This window comes from Gossypium hirsutum, chromosome D11 (assembly GCF_007990345.1).
Source record: "Gossypium hirsutum isolate 1008001.06 chromosome D11, Gossypium_hirsutum_v2.1, whole genome shotgun sequence".
Classification (NCBI taxonomy): domain Eukaryota; kingdom Viridiplantae; phylum Streptophyta; class Magnoliopsida; order Malvales; family Malvaceae; genus Gossypium; species Gossypium hirsutum.
In genome coordinates, this window is record NC_053447.1 from 27,475,260 (window position 1) to 27,497,174 (window position 21,915).

At 35.7% G+C, this 21,915-nt stretch overlaps 2 protein-coding genes across 2 annotated transcripts; both read right to left on the bottom strand.

Moving 5' to 3' along the window:
• Positions 1–14,224: 14,224 nt before the first annotated feature.
• LOC107913263 (uncharacterized) lies at positions 14,225–15,030 on the bottom strand. Its single transcript, XM_016841790.2, has one exon. It carries the CDS (start codon positions 14,658–14,660, stop codon positions 14,376–14,378), a length of 285 nt encoding a protein of 94 aa, XP_016697279.1. The 5' UTR covers positions 14,661–15,030; the 3' UTR covers positions 14,225–14,375.
• An 882-nt stretch (positions 15,031–15,912) lies between these two features.
• On the bottom strand, positions 15,913–19,345 carry LOC107913264 (subtilisin-like protease SBT1.7). The gene has a single exon (XM_016841791.2). It carries the CDS (start codon positions 18,505–18,507, stop codon positions 16,222–16,224), a length of 2,286 nt encoding a protein of 761 aa, XP_016697280.2. The 5' UTR covers positions 18,508–19,345; the 3' UTR covers positions 15,913–16,221.
• Positions 19,346–21,915: the final 2,570 nt, after the last annotated feature.

Consider the following 21,915-nt stretch of genomic DNA (forward strand, 5'->3'; position numbering starts at 1 on the left):
GTGGGGGGTGTCCAAAGATTATATTCTTTGATCTTAAGAAAACGGATATGGGTTCTAATTGTATACTCGTTTACTATGCTGAACATAGTGTTGTAGATAGATTTGTTGTTGTGAATAGTGATGTGCTTGACCGTAATACTATACTTGAGACAAAAATGTTGATTTTTTAGCATATTTTTCCTTTAAAAATCAATAATGTTTCTTATGCACCTATTATACAAAATGATTGTAGATATGAGGATGTGAAAAGGTCTAAAAAAGCCAAAATTGAAAAGTTTATTAGAAATTATTTTTACACCTATTTGGTGAAAAATTTTCCATTAACTTATTTTAAAGCAAACTCTTCTTCTATGCTCCTTTTTGGAAAAAGGCTATTAAATATTCTTCTTTACAAAAATAAAAAATAAAAAATAGAAATTAGTTTATTTATATGAAACAAACCAAAGATTGTGTCGTTTTAGGTCAAGAATTTAAAGTGTGTAAACTTCCCAAATCCTTATATGGCTTGAAGTAAGCACCTAAACAATGACATGAGATATTGGTCAAATATTAGTAAACAATGGTTTTTCTTCTATTGAAATAGATAAATGTGTATACAAAACTTGTTGATAGTAATTGTGTGGTTATTTGTTTATATGTTGATGATATGTTAATATTTAGTACTAATTATGAGCTAGTAGTGTCATCACAAGAACATTATGTTGAGAAACTTCAGAAGAAGCTTAGACACTTTGATGTCTAACCAGTGAGCACTCATTGTAATTCTAGCTCCCAATTAATAAATAAATAAAGGTGAGATTATTGGTCGGTAAGAGTATACACAAATTATTGGAATTTTGATGCATCTAATAAATTTTACCCGAACAAATATAGCATATGTTGGGCTACTATAGTTAGATTTGTGAAATATTTGGAAACTACCATGAATTATGGTATCTTGCTTAGTGGAAATCCTAGTATATTAGAATGATACGATGATCTTAACTGGATTTCAGATTCAGATGAGATAAAATTCACTAGTGGTTAAATGTAAATATATATTCATCCTTGGTGGTGGTGCAATATTATAGACATAAGCAAAACAAACTAATATTGTCACGTCCCAAAACCTGACCTAGTAGTTTTGGGTTAGTAGAATCGGGTTATTAAACCAAGGGTTTGAGTCAAATACTGAAAATTAAGGTCGTAAGTAAGTAATTAAAGTAACATAATCGGGTTTTTATTTTATTAACCAACTTAAAATAAAATTTAATTTTGAGGTCTAATTTGAAAACATGGATTCTAATTGAATTAGGATCTAATTGAAAAAAGGGAGATATAGAAAGTGACCAAAAGGGCAAATTGCCTAACCTTTTAAAATTGGTCTTTTACTTGGAGCCACTCACGTCTTTTTCTTTTTAAAACCCCAAACCATTCAAAGTTTTTCTAAACCTAAAATCATAAAGTTCTTTTGAAATTAACTCATTAATTTGGATTTATTAACCTCTCAAACACCAAAATAACCCCAATTTCAAACAATAATCGCGTTTTTTCCCCAAATTCGCCATTGTTCTTCTTGAGTTTAAATCTCGAATTAGAGTTTTAGATTTTTGTTTTCATAAAATTAAGGTAATATTTTTACTTTTTAGGATTGAATGACGAGTGTTGTTAATTCAAATTTAGTTTTAAATGATTATATTTAGATTTGATGTTTTTAAAGTAAGCTTGGATTTAAAAATGAAAAATCTCGTAATCTTGAGTAAAATCATGTTTCATTTCATTTTAACCTAATTAGAAGGTATTTCACTTCAATTTGATAATCCATAACCGAAATTTTAAGAACCAAACATTTTTCCCTTTTACATGTTCTTGAAAGCTTGAATTTTCTGAAAATTTTAGAATCACAGATTTAGGTAAAATTAATGGTTTAAATATGAACTTAAATGATATTTAGGATGTTTGAAATTGAAATTGAGGATTAAAAACAAGATTAGAATGCAGAAACTTAAATTTCGACAAAACTAGCTAGTTTTCGATAGTGAGAAAGGAGAGGCTTAAATTGTGTTTTTCTTGCTGTTTGGTTGTGTTCAAGGCTGTTTTTAATGAGTTTGGAATGTGTTTGTTGTGTATGCAAAGTGCTAGATCAATCGGGAGCCATTATGAGCAAGTCTAAAGGCAAGGAAAAACTTGTTTGAACTTTCGGCTAATAAGCTGAAGCATGATCGGTGAGTATCAAAGTTGATGTTGGTATATGTGATTCGTAGCTTTAATTGGGAGCTTAGTAATAGCCTAAACCCCTATCCTAAGTTCCGAGTATAAGCCTTTTTTATACTTTTTGTTGTGTTGTGAAATTTTGCCTATTGTATATCGAGTTGTGGAATATGAGGCTATTATGACAGGTAATGATTTTATTGCACACATATGTGGTCCAATATATGATGGCTCAATGAGAATTATTGTGGTATTTAAAGTGCAGCTAAATATAAAACCGATAAGCATGCATTGTGTACAAGTTATCATGTAAATTGATGAATATGAATACAGATGGTGTGCATTAAAAACAATAATTAATAATATATAATTTTGGATATCTTAACCTTGTGATCTCTTGAAACCATTCAAGATAGTTGGCATGTCATAGGATTGTGAGTACTCACCTATGTGTTTTATGATTTGGGCGTTGAGGCCTCAAGACAAGTTGGAGAGATAAGGGAATGTCGAGTTAAACTTCATTCATCTGGACATGTTGGTGTGTTGGAGAGTGTTTAGCTTGATGCTACACTTATGGGACATGTTAGACTCTTTGAGTTATTGGTGCGATAGAGATTCGTTTATCCAATGTGTGGTGATAGAGTCCACTTTTATATTTCATAATCTCAAGCTGCCAAATTATCATTAATGGATTTATATATGAGATATGTTGTGTGTAAATGCATGTGAGTATATAAGCTAGACTTGTGAGATAATGAAGCATGAATATGTTATTTTGACTTTATGAAAATATGGTTGTGAATGTGCCTTAGTATGCTTTTGCTTAACTTAGGATGTTGTGTATGCTTTGTAGTAATTCCGAACATTCACTGAGCTTATTTAAGCTCACACACTCCACATTAAAATTTTGTAGATAAGTAGCACTTTCAGTGTGAGTGGAGTGGCAATGGAAGTGATCTAAAGCAAGGCATAAATTTTGAGTAGGTGGTTTTGCAATTCTTTTGAACACACTGAATAAAGGCAATTTGGGTTATAGTTACAATTATTATTATCATTATTTTGGAATTAGGCTTATGAATTGTTAATATTTGTTTTTGGACTTTGGATGTGGACAATTTTGATACTTAAGATTGATATTAGTAAAACATTCTTTAGTTGCTTGACGAATACGTGTTAATATGACATGTAGAATTGTTAAAAGATGATAGTAGGCTTGGTTAAAATAGACATTATTTTTATGTTAAATAGGAATATGTTATGAGCATGAAAACTATTTCAACTTGTGAATTTTTAGCATTCTGGGTAAACGTATCGATACTCATGCTAGATTTCAAAAATTTTCAAAATGGTTATTACTTCTCGAATAATTTTATTTCTAATATTTATTTAAAAATTTAATTAGTCATAATTACATCTCTAAAGGTTGATAGTGGTAGTTGTTTCTCTTATTTGAAAATATGCAAGCATGTGTATAAGTTCTGATAGTTGTTGTAGCATCTTCTTACTTGAGTCCGACGACCGGACCGGGTTAGGGGTGTTACAATTATAGCAAAATCTACCATGGAGTCAGAGTTTATTGCTTTGGAATTGGATGATAATGAGGTTGAGTTGTTGAAAAACTTCTTAAGAAGTATTTCATTGGGCACAAAGCCAATAACTTATGTGTCCATGCATTGTGATTTCCAATCAACAATAGCCACTGCAAATAATAAAACTTCTAATGGTAAAAATGACACATGTTTCTAACGTGTGATGTGATAAAGCAATTGCAAAAAGGATGGAGTTCTAATCAATGGATTATGTAGTCAGAAGTGAATTTGGTCAATTCCCCGACTAAAACCCCTAAGGGAAGAAACTAGTAAATGAAAGATCAAGGGGAATAGGATTACTACAAAATGATGATAACAACAATGATAGAAACCCAACCTATCTAATTGGAGATCCCATGAACTAGGTTTATATGGGTAATAATGAAGTCATTAGTTGATTTATTAATCACTATAAAAATTATGTCCCTCCTATAGTGTAAATAGTGTTAAAATTGCAATGAAAGTGAGGATGAGTATAAACTCTTAATCAAATCCATATCCTTTATAGGTGTATTAATCTACATAATACACTTAATTGATTGGTCGTAGGGTCGCTTCAATGAGATTTATGGAAAAGTCTCTAGAGCGCTCATGAAAAGTAGCCACGTGTATAGCCTATTAGTGTACAACAACATCAGACAACAATAGTATAGATATAATGTGATTGATGAGAATTTTAATTTACATGAAGAATTATTAATCATAGAAACATTATGTTCCACAAATTATTCTATAAATTATGTCATATTCTTTCAAGTTCTGGTCTATAGTCCAAAAGACACCACGGTCACTGCATTATATCTAAATAAAATGTGCTCAACAAAATTTTGTTCCTAATTCTTTTGAAATATGTAGAGGATTGTTAGAAATATTGAGATATTTCAAAAGAATTACATCTCAATTTTTTAAGAAAAATTTTAAGAAAATTATTTATAAGTCATTATATTTTATTGGGCTAGTAAGAAACAAGTTGAGAGGGTGAACTCACGCGCATGAAAATTGGGTCTGAATGGCCAGTATAGTGTAAATCGATGGATTTTCCTACGTGTGATAAATCGCAGTGTCCAAGCCCTTTTGTTTTTGAACTTCCTTTTACTAAATTTTTTTAGGGTTCAAGAAAAATAAATTACTTAACTAGTAAAACTTATATTTAGCCAAGTTAAAATAGCTTAACCGATTGAAATTTTTTTTAGCCTGCTCTAGATTCATTAAACCTTTTTTAAACTATTTTTAGTTAAATCAAATCCATTAACTTTTTGTTATTTTTAGCTGGTAAAAGTCCTATATATATTATGGTTCACTTTCATTCTAAACACACCTTAAAAACTCTATCATTTTCCTATCACTCCCCTCCTCCTCTTGAGTTTTCAAAGTATTTTTTGTTATTATTTTTTGTTAATTCTTGTTTCCGTTTTATAACAGAAGAGCTTGCTAATCCTGGAAAATACATTATATGGTGAAATATCCTTAAAGGGAAATGTCAAACATGCCTCAAGCTATTCAACTTGTATTCTTGGTTTGTGAACTTGATGCAATATTTACCAACAGTTTGTTACTAGAAAGGAAAAGGTCAAGCAATAGTACCACTCATGTCTTGTAGGTTCAGGTAACATTACTTTAGCCCCTACTCGTTTCTTGATAAATGACCTATTTGTGGAAAGCATCCAAACTTTTGTAGAGTAACCAATGAGGCTATTGGAGACAGATGTACATATAGCAATTTTTGCTAATTGTTGTTGTAGTGGCATGTTTTTTTCTGAGAAGGTACACTATGCAACAAAGTCTGCCAACGCATATGCCTTGATGTCTCATCGTGGTTGATGAGTGAGTCCGAATTCACTAAGTCATTTGTTCGAAACCTATTGGGCATATACAGAGAGGAAAAGGAAGAAAATTTATAGAGAATGGATGAGAGCTTTTATAATGAGAAGAAGAGAACCTATTGAAAAAAAAGGAAAAACCCCAATTCGGATGAGCATAAAAGTGACGATAATACGTAAGGGGAGTTACATGCGTGCGCTAAACGTATGTGAATGAAAAGGGGTGTAATTCAAGACTTGTGAATTTTGTTGTATCACTTTTAATTAGAAACAATTCAAAATAAGAGTGTTGTCAGAGTGTGCCTAAGGAAAATAAGGTTTGAATAGAATGTGAATTCAACCGAAAAATAGAATATGTAAGGAGGTTGATGGAACAAATACTGAAGCTATAGATGTCAACAATAAAAAACACAATTGAGCTTGAAGACGGGATATCTGAGATTAATAGATCATAACAGCAGGTATGCTATGCCAAAAACAAGGCCTTCTCCTCTTGGTCACTTAAACAGGCACTGCCTTTTAGCAGTTAATACCATTAATCCAGACTACTTCTTCAAACTCAACTGTGTTTTTGGTATCAGAGCCAGTAACTCTAAGATTTTCTTTTATACGAAAAAGCCAGATTCAGAAAGGAAGAGATTATTTTTAAAATGAATTCCTTTAAAACCTCTACCTTTAAAGCACTTGTGTCTTTACCTAGTTGAATACTTCATTGATGAAGAAAAGGTTCAAGCCACAGACTTACCCATTGTAAATCCTTATTCCACATATCAAAAACCCTTTTTTTATCCTATTAAAAGTATCAAGTCTCTAATCAGTACCAGTAGGAAAAATGTTTGTGAATATGTACAATCTTCAAAGTTTGACAAGCACCTTATATATGGCGGACAAGAGGAACAATTTGTTACTCTTGAAATTCTTGCAAATTTCCCACAAGAATGGAGTTAACATGGATATTATCATATCAATTTCGAAGCGGTTAGACTGGCCCTTAACAATCATGCAACATTAAGGAACCTGTTGTGTCCAGAATTGCCCTCCTTGACTCCGGGTACAAACTATACCAAGATGCTTGTATTGGAACAATTGAAGCCACTCTTAGCTCAGGAATGGCCATGGTAACCTTGTTCCCAAATTTTACCATGTCATTGCAAGATCTAAATCTAATAGATGCTCTTAAGGTCCAAATCCAAATCATTGGAGCAGAGATGGTAGAATCAGCAGTAACAGCAACTCTCTATTACCAAATAGTTTACAGAGTCCAAGACCATGCATTCAAGTTGTCAAACCAAGGATCTGAAGATCCTCTTCTTATTTCTGTCAATACAAAAGAAGAGCCACACCGTGTTCATGTTCCAAAACAAATACCCAAACAGGAGCTATTAAAGCTTTTGCCAGAAAAGTGGGTGACAAATTATGAATAGATCCACTAGCATGATCAGCCGATCCGTTCAACCAAAAGTCAGATTATCACTAGACCTGATGGAACTAGTGAAATTAAATTTGATCACAGTCACTTGAAGCAACTACCAACTCCACCAATTTTCTCTACTCAGATGATGTTACAACCACTACAGCCTGATGATTCAGAACCAGACCCAGAAGCACCTTTTATACAGAGCTTCCAGTCTAATGGAAAGCCTTTGTATTTCTTTAAAGATCCTAAAGCAGGACATTGTCCTTGGGATCTAAATTGTTTCTGTGATGGATGCCAAAATAAATATTTTTAAGATTTAGATGAAGAGATTCAGAAATCCCACAGGAAGAAAAATCGCAAGAAGTCAAATCAGTCAGAATTTTATGAACGATTGATGAATGGAGACCTAGATATAGGGCCTCTAGGATAAGACAATGGCAAATTTGTCTACCTTGTAGATTATTCTATAGGAAAGCCAAAGCCACAACCTCCTAAAGTCCAAGATCAACCTCCTACACCTCCACCATCACCACCTAAAAAAGACCCAGACAGTCAACAATGGCTAGCTAAGCCTTTGAAGCAACCATGCTATAAAAGAATCAACAAATAGGTCCAAAAGAAAAATCAGTTCCAGTCATGTGCCCAATAAGAAAAGATGATTTCTCCTATACAGAAAATTCTAAAAGTTCACATATATGAGGTAACCTCTTCTTATGAGCAAGAATTCCCGCCGTTGGGAGAATTTTCAAAGAAGAAATATCTTCATTCACCAAATATCCCTTCAAAACTACAAGCAGATGCAGAAGGTAGAGAAGTAAAGATTGCAGCAGCATAAGCCACCTTGAATTGGCAAACGGAAAATGCGCTGGCCCAGAATTCTGCATTAAAAAAGATAGACCAAAAGGTGAACCAGATTCACACCAAGGTCTCAAATATTGAAAATAAAACTGATGAAAATTCTGAGATGATCAAAAACCTTCTGAAGCTTTTCCAGGAAAGGCTTATGGAAGTTGCCACTGAACCAGCTACTCTAGGACAAGATTTTTTCTCTCACATGGCACAAAGAGAAAAAGAAATCCAAAGACTCAAAGAGCATATCAAAGTCCTAGAATCAGCGAAAATACCATCTCCTCAACCTTCAAAGAATGGTATTGAACTATTCCCTTCGGTGAGACAGCTAGACAAGCTTCGATCATTTGGGAGTTTAAAGATAGAATTTCCTCCACTTGAAGAGAAGAAAAAGCCAAGCACATATGATTTGTATTTACAAATCAAAACTCAAAGGAAGCAGAAAAAAGAGAAAAACAAAAAGAAAAAGCTTGGGGGAAAAGACCAGTAGAGAAAGAAGAAAAAAAAAGAATGCCCTCCTCCATCTCCATCAAGGTAGATATCAAAATCTTTGATGATCCGGAAAGAAAACCAGTCTGATGATAATCCCTTGATAAAATTTTTAAGGGATTATAGTCAAAAGACACTCCCAAATATATAAGTTTTACATGAAGCTGGAGAATCCCCAGAATCCCCAATTGGAGTATCAGAATCCTCAGAATCCATATCTGAACATTCAGAGACATCAACCAGCTACTCCGAACCAGAGCCAGAAGCACTGGAAATAATGGTCACAGCATAACCAGAAGTTAAAATTGATGAGATGTCAGAAGAAAAAACCACTAAGGTTGGAGAGCCTTCAAAGGTGAGATCTACGCCTCATGTTTCGGGAGGAAAAATGATTTTCACTTTAGATGACATCCTAACAAATAGATGGCCAAAAAGATTACAGGAATTTCATGCATGGCTTGAAACTAAAAGGATAATAGAATACAACCATTATAACATTCTTGTTGAATTTGTCTCTAGATTCACAGGAATGTTGAAAGATTGGTGGAATTCCATTGACCAGGCAAATCAGATGCAATTCTTAGTGTTAACAGATTTATCTCAAACAATTAGGATTATCCATAATCACTTCATTGGAAATTCTGATGATCTGTTGACGCTGAAGAGATGAGAATTCTTTAAGAGAAAATGTTGTTCTTATAAGAAAAAAGACTTGTCTAAGTATTTTTATGCAATGACAAAGATTTTTTTATGCATTTGGACTGGATCCTAGCCTCAAACAAGCAGTTGTTGCATCCATACCATATCCTCTCCAGGTAGCAATAAATCAAAATCTTTACAGGCAAAACAAAAATATTCTCAACTTAACCATGGGAGAAATTCAGCAAAAGACATATATTACCTTAGAAAATTTGTGCAACAGAAGAAAGGTCTTCGAGGATTATCTCCATGGTGACAGAAGATTAGATAAGGCCTGTAATGACTCACACCTCAAGATCAAATGTGGAAAGGACAAGTCATGTTATTGTCCTACCAAAAGGAACAAACATTCCAGAAGAATGAAGAAATTCTCTCCAAAGATTCCCAAGAGAAGAAGAAGAAGATACAAATGGAGATATCTCAAGAGAAAGAAGAAATCTTCAAGATTTACAAAATCTGCTTGTTGTTACATCTGCAACCAAAAGGGTCACTATGCGAAATCATGCCCAAACAACAAAAAAGGAGCCAAGATGATCCAGCAGATACAACAAAAATCAGGGATCAAAATTACTGAAGAATATGATCTTGAATCACTATTCTCCATTGATGATGAGCCCAATGAACAATCACTGTGTGCAATTCAAAGTGTTGAATACAATGATTCTGAATCTTCATCAGGTGCAATATTCATGGCACATTCTCAAAAATACTCACATTCTCTTCTATCAAACTCTCAAAGTCTTTCAACCTTTGAAGTTTTGGTGCCACATATCCCAGTCTCTATTTATTTGGAAAAATACAGTTAGCCAATTACTCTAATTGCATTCATTGATACTGGAGCAACAGAGACTATCATGAATCCAGATGTTTTACCCCCAGGGTGGTGGGAACCTCATATCAGACATTTTAGCTCAGCAGCAGACAAGATCTTCACCACTTATTTGAGAAGTAAGCTGATCAAAATCCAATTCTTTCTGACATGCTCAGTAACCACTACTGTTTTGGGATCAAAACTTCCTGGAAAAGATCTCATTGTTGGTTTTAATCTTTATACCAAAGCCAAACATTTGAGAATTTCGCCAGATGGATTAAGGTACAAGAAAATGTTCAAACCCTTTGTGCCTACTCCAAAGTTATTCTTAGTATATTCTGACAAGATCCAGGAGATCGTAGAAGAACTAAGAGAGAAGTCATGTGCAGAATCTCATTCAGAGTTTCTACATAAATGTAAGAATCCTTTGTGGAAAAACTCTGAGTTCTTTATCAAACTCCCCTTCAAGAAAAATGAAGACATTAATCTGGAAAAAGCTATTCATATGGGAATGAACCCAGACCATCTGAAATTAGCTGAAGAAGAATGTCAACAACTACAGAATGAAGGATTGATTGAAGCATCAGATTCACAATGGGCCTGTGAAGTATTCTATGTCAACAAGAGATCAGAACAAGCCAGAGGAGAATTAAGACTGGTAATCAACTACCAGCCTCTTAATTATTTTTTACAAGATGACAAATTCCCTTTGCCCAACAGAAATTCAATTTTCTCAAGTCTTGCAAAAGCCCGTGTATTAGACTGCCCCATCACTGTTTTAGAGGGCCATGGTAAATATTTTTCAACCTATAATGGACCAGGCCTTGATCTAAATAGACGATATCCTCTTATACAGCCTAGACCAAGAAAATCATGCACAACTTCTTAAAAAGTTCAAACAAATTATCCTTCAGTATGGGATAATGTTGTCTGAAAGAAAAATGAAGATCAACAAAGAAGAAGTAGAATTCCTTGGTATGATTATCAGTGATGGCAGATATCAACCTCATCCCAATATAACGGAAAAATTGAAGAAATTTCCAGATGTCAATCTTTCCAAGAAACAGACTCAACAGTTTTTAGGAATTGTAAATTACCTTAGAGATTTTGTTCCAAAAATCTCAAAAATTACAAATCCTTTAAGAAAAATGTTGAAGAAAGATTCTACTCCATGGGGAATTAAACAATCCTTAGCAGTCTAGAAACTAAAAAGCCAGCTACAACACCTGCCACCTTTGTAAATCCCTTCAGAGGGAAAAAGAATCCTGCAGACAGACGCAAGTGACAGATACTGGGAAGCTATTTTATTTGAAGAAGATGACAGCAAAAGACACTTATGCGGATACAAGAGTGGAAGATTCACAAATGCTGAAATTCATTACCATTCTACTTTCAAAGAAATTCTTGCTGTCAAGAAAGGTATTTCAAAATTTAAATTTCATCTGGTAGGATATTATTTCCTTGTTGAGATGGACATGTCATATTTTCCTAAAATGTTACAATTTAAACAGAAAGAAGTACCTCATCCTCAACTTCTTAGATGGGTTGAATGGTTCTCAAAGTTTTCCTTTAATGTCAAGCACATAAAAGGAAAAAATAATGTTCTTGCTGACATCCTTACTAGACCACCTGAAATCTTCATGTTCCAACCTTCATCCTTCTCCAAAGGAAAAGGTAAAAAGAAAATCCTTCAAAATTTACCCTCACCATTTTCTATTCCTTGCCAACCAAATTCTCACCCTGGTCATCCTCCAGAAGTTCTAAGTCTGATCTTAGAAAAACGATTTCACAAAGAAGCCATGAATATGATGCTTTCATATCAGTTAAGCATTTTTAGAGATTTTGGAGGATTATTTCTTAAACCTTTAGGTCTTCACCCTGAATATCCATTTATTCATCCACTAAAGTTCCAGTTTGGTGAATTCCCTGAAGAATTGAAATGGATGCTTTGGTACTTAACTCATTTATTCCACATAGGAATTGAGTTTTTTATCCCAGATCTTCAACACTTCTTGTCGATGGCAATACAAGATGAAATTAGTCCTGAAATGAAAAATCTGGCAAACTTTTTCAACTGGTTCTATCCTTTAGAACAATCGGCTGACATGATCATGTTTGAATTTCTCAAGAATACGAGAGTCCAATGGATCTTGATCATTTTTTATAAGCCCCAATACTTTATGCAAAATGGTCCGGCCACACAATTGGGAGCTTTCCCTAGTGCATGGATCCATAAAACTTATTTCTCAAAAGTGAGTCTAAACCCTTATGACTATAAGGATTTGCAGAAGTATTTATGCCAAATTAACAAGATTATCCATTCAGAAATATGGCCCTCAGGAAAGACATTGGCACCGTGGGATGTAGAAAGCGATCCACCGACACCTTATCAAGAACAGTTGAAAGAAGCCTTAAAAGAATATCATTCCAATATACCGGATCCAAAGGAGTGGTCTCAAGAGTATTCATTGTATTGCAGCCAAGCAACTCAAAACACACCAGCATGGAAAGATGTTGTTGAAGACATATCAAAATGGAAAGATGTTTGTGAAATGACACCACTTGATGATTTGGAGCAAAGAATTGAACATCTAAAGCTGAAATGTTACAGAGCACGAGAGGAAAAGAAAAGAAAAGTGCAAGAATAAAACCTCACCTCTGACGTCAACACAGATTATAATACTGACTAAAGGATGCTGAGTCATTTGTCTTATTATCTGAGTCATGTAAATTATTGTACTTTTACTTTTTAAAAGCTTAATGAGTCATTATACTAAGAAAGAAAAGTAGATTCCTTCTTATTCTCTCTTTTTATCCTTTTATCCTCTCACCCAGATTTCCTCCTCTATGTAAGGAAAGAAAATCTTAGTTGTAAGATATAACGAGTTTCAAAAAATAAAATACTAGTGTGTTCTATTAAATCATGTCTTTCTAAAAGCCTCTCTATTCTCTTCCTATCTGATCATGGTATATCGCTGAAAGAAAATCTCCCGTGAGTTTAGAAGTATGCTCTGTGCTTGTCATATAATGGATCCTACACAACAAAAACTAAGCTTAGATCGAGGATACTAAATTTAGTTGAGTTTGAAGAAGTAGTCTGGATTAATGGTATTAACAGCTAAAAGGCACTGCCTGTTTAAATGGCCAAGAAGAGAAGGCCTTGTTTTTGGCATAGCATACCTGTTGTTATGATCTATTAATCTCAGATATCCCGTCTTCAAGCTCAGTTATATTTTTCAATGCTATGGCCCTACATAACTTAGAAAGGAATATTAGAGAAATTCATCCGAAGGTTTGGAGCCTTCCTACCAAACATTGCCCAAGAGATGAGAGTTTTGTCAGTAAACTTTTCATGAACCTTTCCACACTTGGTGAATCAAAGACAATTACATATATTAAGGTTATGAAGCCTAGTCAAATGAAAAGGTTCAAAAGCTTTCTCTAGATCAAGAGAACTACGCATTTGAAGGCTATAAATGATAATGCCAAGCTGAAAAGGAAGAAAGATTAAGAAATGTTTACGTTTTTAATCTTGAACTGTTAAGGGAAACCTTCTTCAACTGGATTTACCAGCGGAAATCATATTTCACTAGAGGAGATTTAGAAAGGTCCAAGTGAACCTTCCACCATCCAAGAGAATTAGTGTGACCGATAAACCAATGAGTGAGATAATCCTTGGTCAGTTTCGAGGGAGGGTGGATGCGGGTGCCGCTATTTTTTTTTTCTGATGCTGTCATGATTTTGATATTCTATCTTTAGAAATAAGGACTAGTCTTACCTGATAATTGGGGTAGGACTTGATACAATTTCATCTAATTTATAATAGGAAAAATGTTGATGGTTAGGCTTAATACTTGTTTGGGATTTTTTTTTTTAAGATTTGTTGTCGACTATTTTTTGTCTTTCTGATTTTATTTAATAATTTGTTCTTCATAAAAAAAATGTAAGAAAGCATTGAGCTTGAGGGGGGAAAATGTTACTTGGATCTCATGCAAGAATAATATATTGTGAGCAGATGAATTGGGTCAACTCCGATTCATATATCAATGGCCCTTTTCAAGAAAATGGATTAAATTTGGGCCTCAACAAAGCTGATAAACCTCATGAATCCATTATTGAAGAAGAGAATGTCATATTGCAAATCATCATATACATATAAGATATGACTATAATTTTTCATTTTAAAAAAAGAAAAACAAAATTTATAAATTTAAAATTTTTAAAATGAAAAATAATCTTAAAAGTATCTTTAAAACTTCTATCATATTATGACTATCACGATTGATTGAACCGAATATTCAATATATCATATATTTGATTTCTAAGTGAAAATATATAAATATAATAACAAGTACACAACTTATAAAAGTCTATTACTACTAAATTTTATTTGATTCACGAAATACATAATCGACATTTCTAAATTTATTTGATTGAACCCAAAACAAACAAAATTATTTAAATTTACATAGCTTTTTTTCTTAATTGAACCCAACATCTACTGTATCAATTCAGGGTACCCCTTGACGATTAATGGTATCCGTAGCATCAAAAGGTCGCTCAGAGGAGAGAGCGGCACCAGAAAGAGTGGGGGCGTCGGTGGAGCTTGCAGCACCACGTCCCGGGTTCGGTTGTTGGTGGCCTTCAGTTCCATATCCTCGACGCTTGTAATCTTCCAAGTCCCCATACTTCACGTAAGGGCTATCGTCTATTGGCAGCCCTTCCAAGCTTGCCTTCTTCTCGTCCATATTATCATCCGCCTTCTTATCCACATCTTGTTGTTGCTTCTTCTCCATTTTCACTTCTGGCTTTAGATTGTTGCTTTGATGGTTGCCATGTATTTAATATTTTTCAGCTTCGCTGGAAGAGTGCCACATGTTGTGATACGTGTTTATAGGTCATGAAGTGCAAGTCTGCACGTGGCGAAACCCATAACATTGAAGAAGTGATTATCTAATTATTATAATCACCGACTTTGTTTTCTTCCTTCTCCAAGTGTTTGCAGGGTTTTGGCATTGTTTGGATGGTGGGTTTTTGTTCTCTATATTTGCAGTTTGGATGATGTAACTAAAGATCTTTTTTCCATCTTTGCAAACAAAAAGTAAGGGAAAATGTGGGAGTTTCGGTTTCTCCTGCTTGCATAAGTTCCTAGTTGGGAAATGTTTCCAATTGATTGCAGGTAGATACTATCATATATGCATTATACTCGAATATAAGACAATTAATTTAATCGGGATTTAAAGTTACATTTCTTCCAATAATTTAATTTCATCTTTAAAGCTCAACCTGTATTCTCCCACCAACCACATCACTAAACAATTTTTAATAAAATTGTAAATAGGCGATATTGTGTTGTAGAGAGAAAAATTTTAGATTTAAACCCCTTTTTTTTTAACTAGATCAGTCCGACCCAAAAACTTATTTCACTTTTCAATTCTTTTTATGTTTAATATTCATATATTTTTATTATTAAAAATAATTTTTTTTACTATTTAAATTAAAATCGAGCAAGTTGAACATAAAAAAAAAAAAAAAACTATTCAACCAAGCCAACTACCCTAACCTTAAACAGCAAAATCACTATACTTGTGAAATTGAAACCATTATGTATATGAGTTTTGTAATTATACCAAAAAGAAATATGAGTTAACCTATATATCATCTATATATGGTGGAACCACTTTCCTCTTATCTTTGCTTTATATCGCTTTTTCTTCTAAAGCACAAACATTCTATTAACGTAGCATTTGGAACATTGAGACAACATAACAGCTCTCACCTCTTTTCTCTTTTTTGTTGGTCCAACTTCACACATATCCAAACCCCAGAAATCACCTCAATCAATCAGGTTTAACTTATGTAAATCATACCCTATTACTTATATTTCACAATGTACAAATCTTTTATTTAGTTTACTTGTAAATTAAAAGAGACATTGAATTCATGGTTGGCTGGAACCCATAAACTGTGCTTTGCTTACCTGCTGATATAATGTAACTCGAGTGAATTGAATATGATCTATTACCATCTATATGAAGTCATAACGCGAAAGCAAGAAGCCCATGGATTGCTTTAAGCATGAACAATCGACTAAGCAATTAAAAGCATATTAATACACTGTATACTGAGAAAGAAAACCTACCAATGTTCCTAGTTTTCATTGTTCCCTCTCTCAGAGAATAACATCAAACACTTAAGACCCCAGCTTCCATTATTAGCTGGTTTAGCTATCATGAATCTGGCAACTACAAAACACTAAAACAATTGAACCAACCCCCATCTCATCTTGTTGAGTGAGTTTAAGAAGCCATTCAACTTTTTAAAGTTTAAAAACTGTCCATCCCCTTTATTCTCCTATCATGTCCAGCTAATTGCAATAGGACTGCCCACGGTATACTTCATATCAGACCACTCCAAACGAGCGAACACGTTCGTACCGGTTGGCTGTGAACTACCACTGAACGTCACCGTATATGATTTCTTCTCATTTGCTTGGCTAAAACTCAAAGTCTGTGGTTCAACTGATATCTTTACCCCTGGAGTTTCAGGTGATACCGATACCTTGTAAGTTCCTGGCGAGCCCACATTGGTAAGAGTTCGAGTGTGTTTAACAACATTCGACCCACCCATGATCGAATCAAAATTGACAGCAAAGGAAGGGTAGTTGAGATCAGTGACTCTGTATCTCTTGCTAGCATCACATGAGAAGTTTCTTCTCGCCAGGGATCTGATTTGGAACTCTGTGTAGTTCAAGGCACAAAGGAAACCCAGATAATCTTCCGCTGTCAAATCATACACAAGCCCTGGATTAAGCGCTGAAACAGGATCCACATGCCCAGCACCATGGTCGAACGGGGTGGATGGTTTCCCCGTTGCAATATCTTGCATTTTCTGCTTGTTTTTGTATTCCGTATAAGCTGTAGTCATAAGAGCTGATCTGATAGCTGCTGGACTCCAATCTGGGTGAGCCGCCTTCAGCAACCCTGCAAGGCCACTAACATGTGGGCAAGACATTGAAGTTCCTGAAATGATGTTAAAATCCACTCGTCTGGTATCCGTAGCCAACCCCGTTGGACCTACTGCACCGGACCACCCTGCTAAAATGTTAACCCCTGGAGCAATCATGTCTGGTTTCAATATCTCCGAGGTTATAGAATTTGGTCCTCTTGAGCTAAAAGCAGCCACCACCGGTGATGGTTCTATGCCAACTTTGGTTCCTTCAAAAAGAATGGTGACAGTTGGGTTAGGATTTGAAAACAAGTAGTCTCTTATAGCATCACCAGATTTTTGACCCACGGCGGTTGCCGGGAGCAAATGGGCATCCGCTACCAGCTCTTCACCATTTGCGGCAGTGTTAGACAAAACCATGCCTATACCACCGGCTGCTTTAACGACAGCTCCTTTTTGAACCCTGGCGTTCATCCCACGATCACAAAGAACAATCTTGCCGGCAACTTTTTCCGGTATCAAAGTATCCATCATACACAAATTCCCGTTGGTAGCATTGCTAGCATTGCCAGCATAAACAAATGGTAACATCTTTCCAGGCAAGGGGCTGCCTCGGTAAAGCGACACGCCGGAGAAATTTTTGCCGTTTCCAAGGCTAACGAAAGCAGGGAAATCACGATCCAGTGTGCCTGCACCGACAGTTGTAATCCACGGAGCCAGGTTTGATAAACTGTACGGAGCTGGACCAGCATTTCCGGCCGAACAAGAAACTAAAATCCCCTTCTCCATGGCAGCAAAAGATCCGATTGCAACACTATCCCTGTAATAATCAGACATGCCACCGCCGAGGGACATGGATAGTACATTAACGTTATCATCAATGGCCTTCTCCATGGCAGCCAAGATGTCTGAACTGAAACATCCACCCATCCAACAAACCTTGTAAACAGCAACCCTAGCGCGCGTGGCCATACCACGCGCCGTTCCTTGCGCGTAGCCAAACAAGCTAGCTCCTTCCACCACCGACCCTGCAGCGGTGGAGGCCGTGTGAGTACCATGCCCATCATCATCTCGAGGTGATCTTGATTCCTTGGTCTCATCAATTGCACCCAAGGCAGCCTCATACCCCTTAGCAAAGTACTTCGCACCTATCAATTTTTTATTGCAATTTGCGGAGGTAAAATTGGTGCCTGATTCGCACGCGCCTTTCCAGCTGCTTGGTATTGGTCCAAGCCCCGTATCAGCAAAGCTCTTGCTCTCAGGCCAAACACCAGTATCCAACACACCAATAACAACTTCACTCGCCGACTCAGACTCAGGGAACAAAGCAGCAGCTTGACTGAGTCCAAGGAACTCAGGTGTACGAGTCGTGTGTAACTCGTATCTTACCTCGGGTAAAACCGCGAGGATCCCTGGTTGGCTCTCGAGTTGCTCAGCTTCTTTGTCAGTTAACTGAGTAGAGAATCCATGGATAACGTTGTCGTAGGTATAGAGCATTGCAGCCGAGCCGGAAACTGATTTCAAAGAGGAGTCATACCAGTGAGTATGGTGCTGGAAACTCGGAGGCATCTCGGATTTAGCCATGTGCACGATGTAAGTCTTTCTGTGACTCTTCTTCTCCTCCAATGGTGCAACCATGGACACGTGGCAAAGACCCAGAATCAGGACAATCATAAAACACTTAACCATCTCCATTTTTGTTCACTCTCTTCTTCACCAGAAAGAGAGGAAAAGCAATAGAGATGAACGCTTGGATAAAACTCTTGATTTTATACAAAAAGGAAAAGCTAAAATCCTTGGGGTTCTGTTTTCCTTTATTAAATATAAAAGAAGAAAGAGTAAACGTGGTCGTAGGGACGGTGGTGGTTGTCTTGTTGTTTGAATGATTGGTTGCAAACCAAAAATAAATAAGGGAAAAAAAAGAGGTGATGGAGGTTAAGAGCTGAGATAAGATACTAATAAATTTCTTTCACATGATTTCATGCTTTTGTGTTTATCCGTTGTCTTGAAATCTTTTTCTTTTTTTTTTTTCTCGAGGCTGAGGATGATTCTCTCTCTTCCTCCTCCCCTCTCTAGGCGGATGATAACTGTGTATTTCCTTTTTTTTTTTTTATCTTTTTGCAGAGTTAAGGGGAACAACAATAAAGCATAAAAAGCAATAATTGAGAAGGGAAAAAAAGGGCTTAATCCTTTAAATTATTTGTTCATTTAAGAAAAAACAAAGGATGGTTAAGCGATTACCATCTAGTCATTTGAGAAGATGAGTTGAAGAGGAAGACGATAATTCAAGATTAAATTTGCAGAAAGGAAATGTAATAATTAAGATGCCATAAAATAATAGTAAAAATTTAAAAATGATATTTGAAAAGTAAAAATTCCTGAAGCTTAGAAGTAGATAATATAATACAAAAGATGTGAATATGAATTTCATGAGACAGTCCTTATACTGACTATAAAAGTATGGATTTGAAGCAAAATAATGTATCATATAATATCACTAGTTACAAACCAAAAATGTTGAATTGTTTTTTCCACTTCACGGGCATTTGTCTTTGGCTCTTTGCTTCTTTCTTTATTTATTATTTTATGCAAAACGTTTGGAAATTATTGATGGGAGGTATACCCGCCAACCAACCATCCCCTTCTTCTTGCCTCTGCCCCAATAAATATTTAATTTAATAATAATTACTAATATTAAGGTGAATATTTAATTTTATAATTGATTGAAATTTATTTGGCAGAGAAAAAGAAGGGCTAGATTCAGGGGTAAAATATCAAAAAAAAGTCCCTTTTTTTAATTTATTAGAATGGGCCCGATATTTTATTATTTATTGGAATAGACCATTTTTCCCGAAAATGCGTCCCTGTCAAGGCGATGTCAGGGGACGTGTCAGCAAAACGCATCCCTGGGGGCGCGCTTTGCTTACGTGGACACAAAGCGCGCTTATGAGGACAGGCTTTGTTGCCACGTAGGCAAAGCGGTCATTTTTTTACCGTTACCCCCCCAACGGTAAAAAAAAACCTATAAAACCCCCCACCCTTTCATTTTTTTCACAAACTAATACTCTCTCAATTATTTTCTCAATTTCCTCTCAATTTGCTTCCAAATTTCTCTCAAATCTATATTTAATTTTATTTTGCTCTCAATTTCCTCTTAAATTTCTCTTAAATCCCTATTTTTAATTATTTTAAAAAAAATTAATTTTTTTAAATTTTTTTAAATCGTAAAAATTTGTACGAATTTAGCAATGGCCGGAGAATTGATTCGTCTTGATAACTAGCACATATCTGTCGAACAAATGAAAATGGTAATTGTTAAATTTATTTTTTAAATATTATTTAAGATTTTTTTATTTATGCATTTTTAGATAATTATTAATTTATTATTTATTATAAAAGTCTGTAGATCGGATATTGGAATGCTATATCCGGAATATACATGGTCCTCCATCACCGTTGGTAGAGAATTACCTGCAGGAAGCGGGTTTTTGGCACGTGGCAACGGTAAGCCGGGGGTACAAGTTGGACCTGAAACTTATCAGTGCGGTGATCGAGAGGTAGAGACCCGAGACGCACACATTCCATCTTTCATGTGAAGAGTGCACTATCACTTTGGAAGATGTAAATCTGCAATTGGGATTGCCGGTGGACGGGTACCTAATCACTGGGTCTGTTCAATCTGGCGATTGGGGAGCGGTGTGCTACGAGCTTTTGGGCGCTATTCCGGAGAAAATTAATGGAGGTCGGATCGAGATGGGCTGGCTACGAGACACATTCCCGGAGTCGGATGATGATTCAACTGAAGTAGAAAGAATTCGATATGATCGTGCATACATTTTTCATATAATTAGAGGTTATCTGATGCCAGACTTGTCACGGAACCTCGTACATCTAAGATGGCTGCTGAAACTCATTGATTTTAGAGTAGCTAGTGAATTGTGTTGGGGGTCTGTCGTCTTGGCAACATTATATCGGGAGATGTGCGGGGTGACGTGACCAAGTAAAGCGAAAATCAGAGGTTGTCTGTCGCTACTGCAGTCATGGGCACGGTTTTGCTTTCCATTTCTACGTCCTCGAGTGGACCATCCATATACATTCCCACTCATAACGAGGTAAATTTTATATTAGATTTTTTATAATTATTATGTAGATTTTTAAAAATAATAGTATGCTAAAAAAAATTTTAATTAGGTGGAACCATCCGACAAGTTATGCTCGATTACCTACCTCTCTTGAAGATATACGGCTTCTATTAGACCAACAGTCGGAAACACATGTAAGTATTAAATAAAATTTATATTTCTATCATGAGCTAGTCGATTGGTATTTAGTATTTAGTATTTAGTATTTAGTATTTAGTATTTAGTATTTAGTATTTAGTATATAACTAATATTTCTATCATGTTCATATAGTTTCAATGGACACCATACAAGGATCCGGCAATTCGGGCAGTAATTCCGAATGAGTTCTTCCAAAATCGAAACGCTTGGCACGCGAAAGTCGCGTTGATTAGCTATGCGACCGTGGAGATGCACCAGTCAGACAGAGTGTTACGGCAATTTAGATGTAGACAACCGATTCCCGTGGCACCTGAGGTGTTTGATGATCACCATAAAATTGACCTACGGCAATTGTATACGGATTGGCCGAGATTCTGGTCCCACTACATCCAAATGTGGGAAGATCGGTATGATTATATACCTATTCTGGAACCGATCATCGTTCCGGAGTTAGCGTGCGTGCCGGAATACATGCCATGGTTTAGGATCCATGGCAAGTCGTATTTACTGTCGGTAGAGGAGAGGCAGCGGCAATTACGTGTCCAAAGGGAACGACGTGGGCCTTTAAATCCAAGACGAAGGGACGACGACGCAAGCCTATCAACGAGGCCCAGACATTCACCCGGCCCATCATCAGCGGTCGTTCAATCACCAGGCCCAGCGAGAGCACCGACACAGTCACCTGACCTAGTAGTTCAAGGAACAATACCCACGGCATAACCTTTTCCGATGATGCCAGATACGTATCCTAGCCCTTTTATGTATCATAACCCTTATATGTTTCCTTTCTCGAGTCCTATGGCAGGTTGGAGCATATGGCCC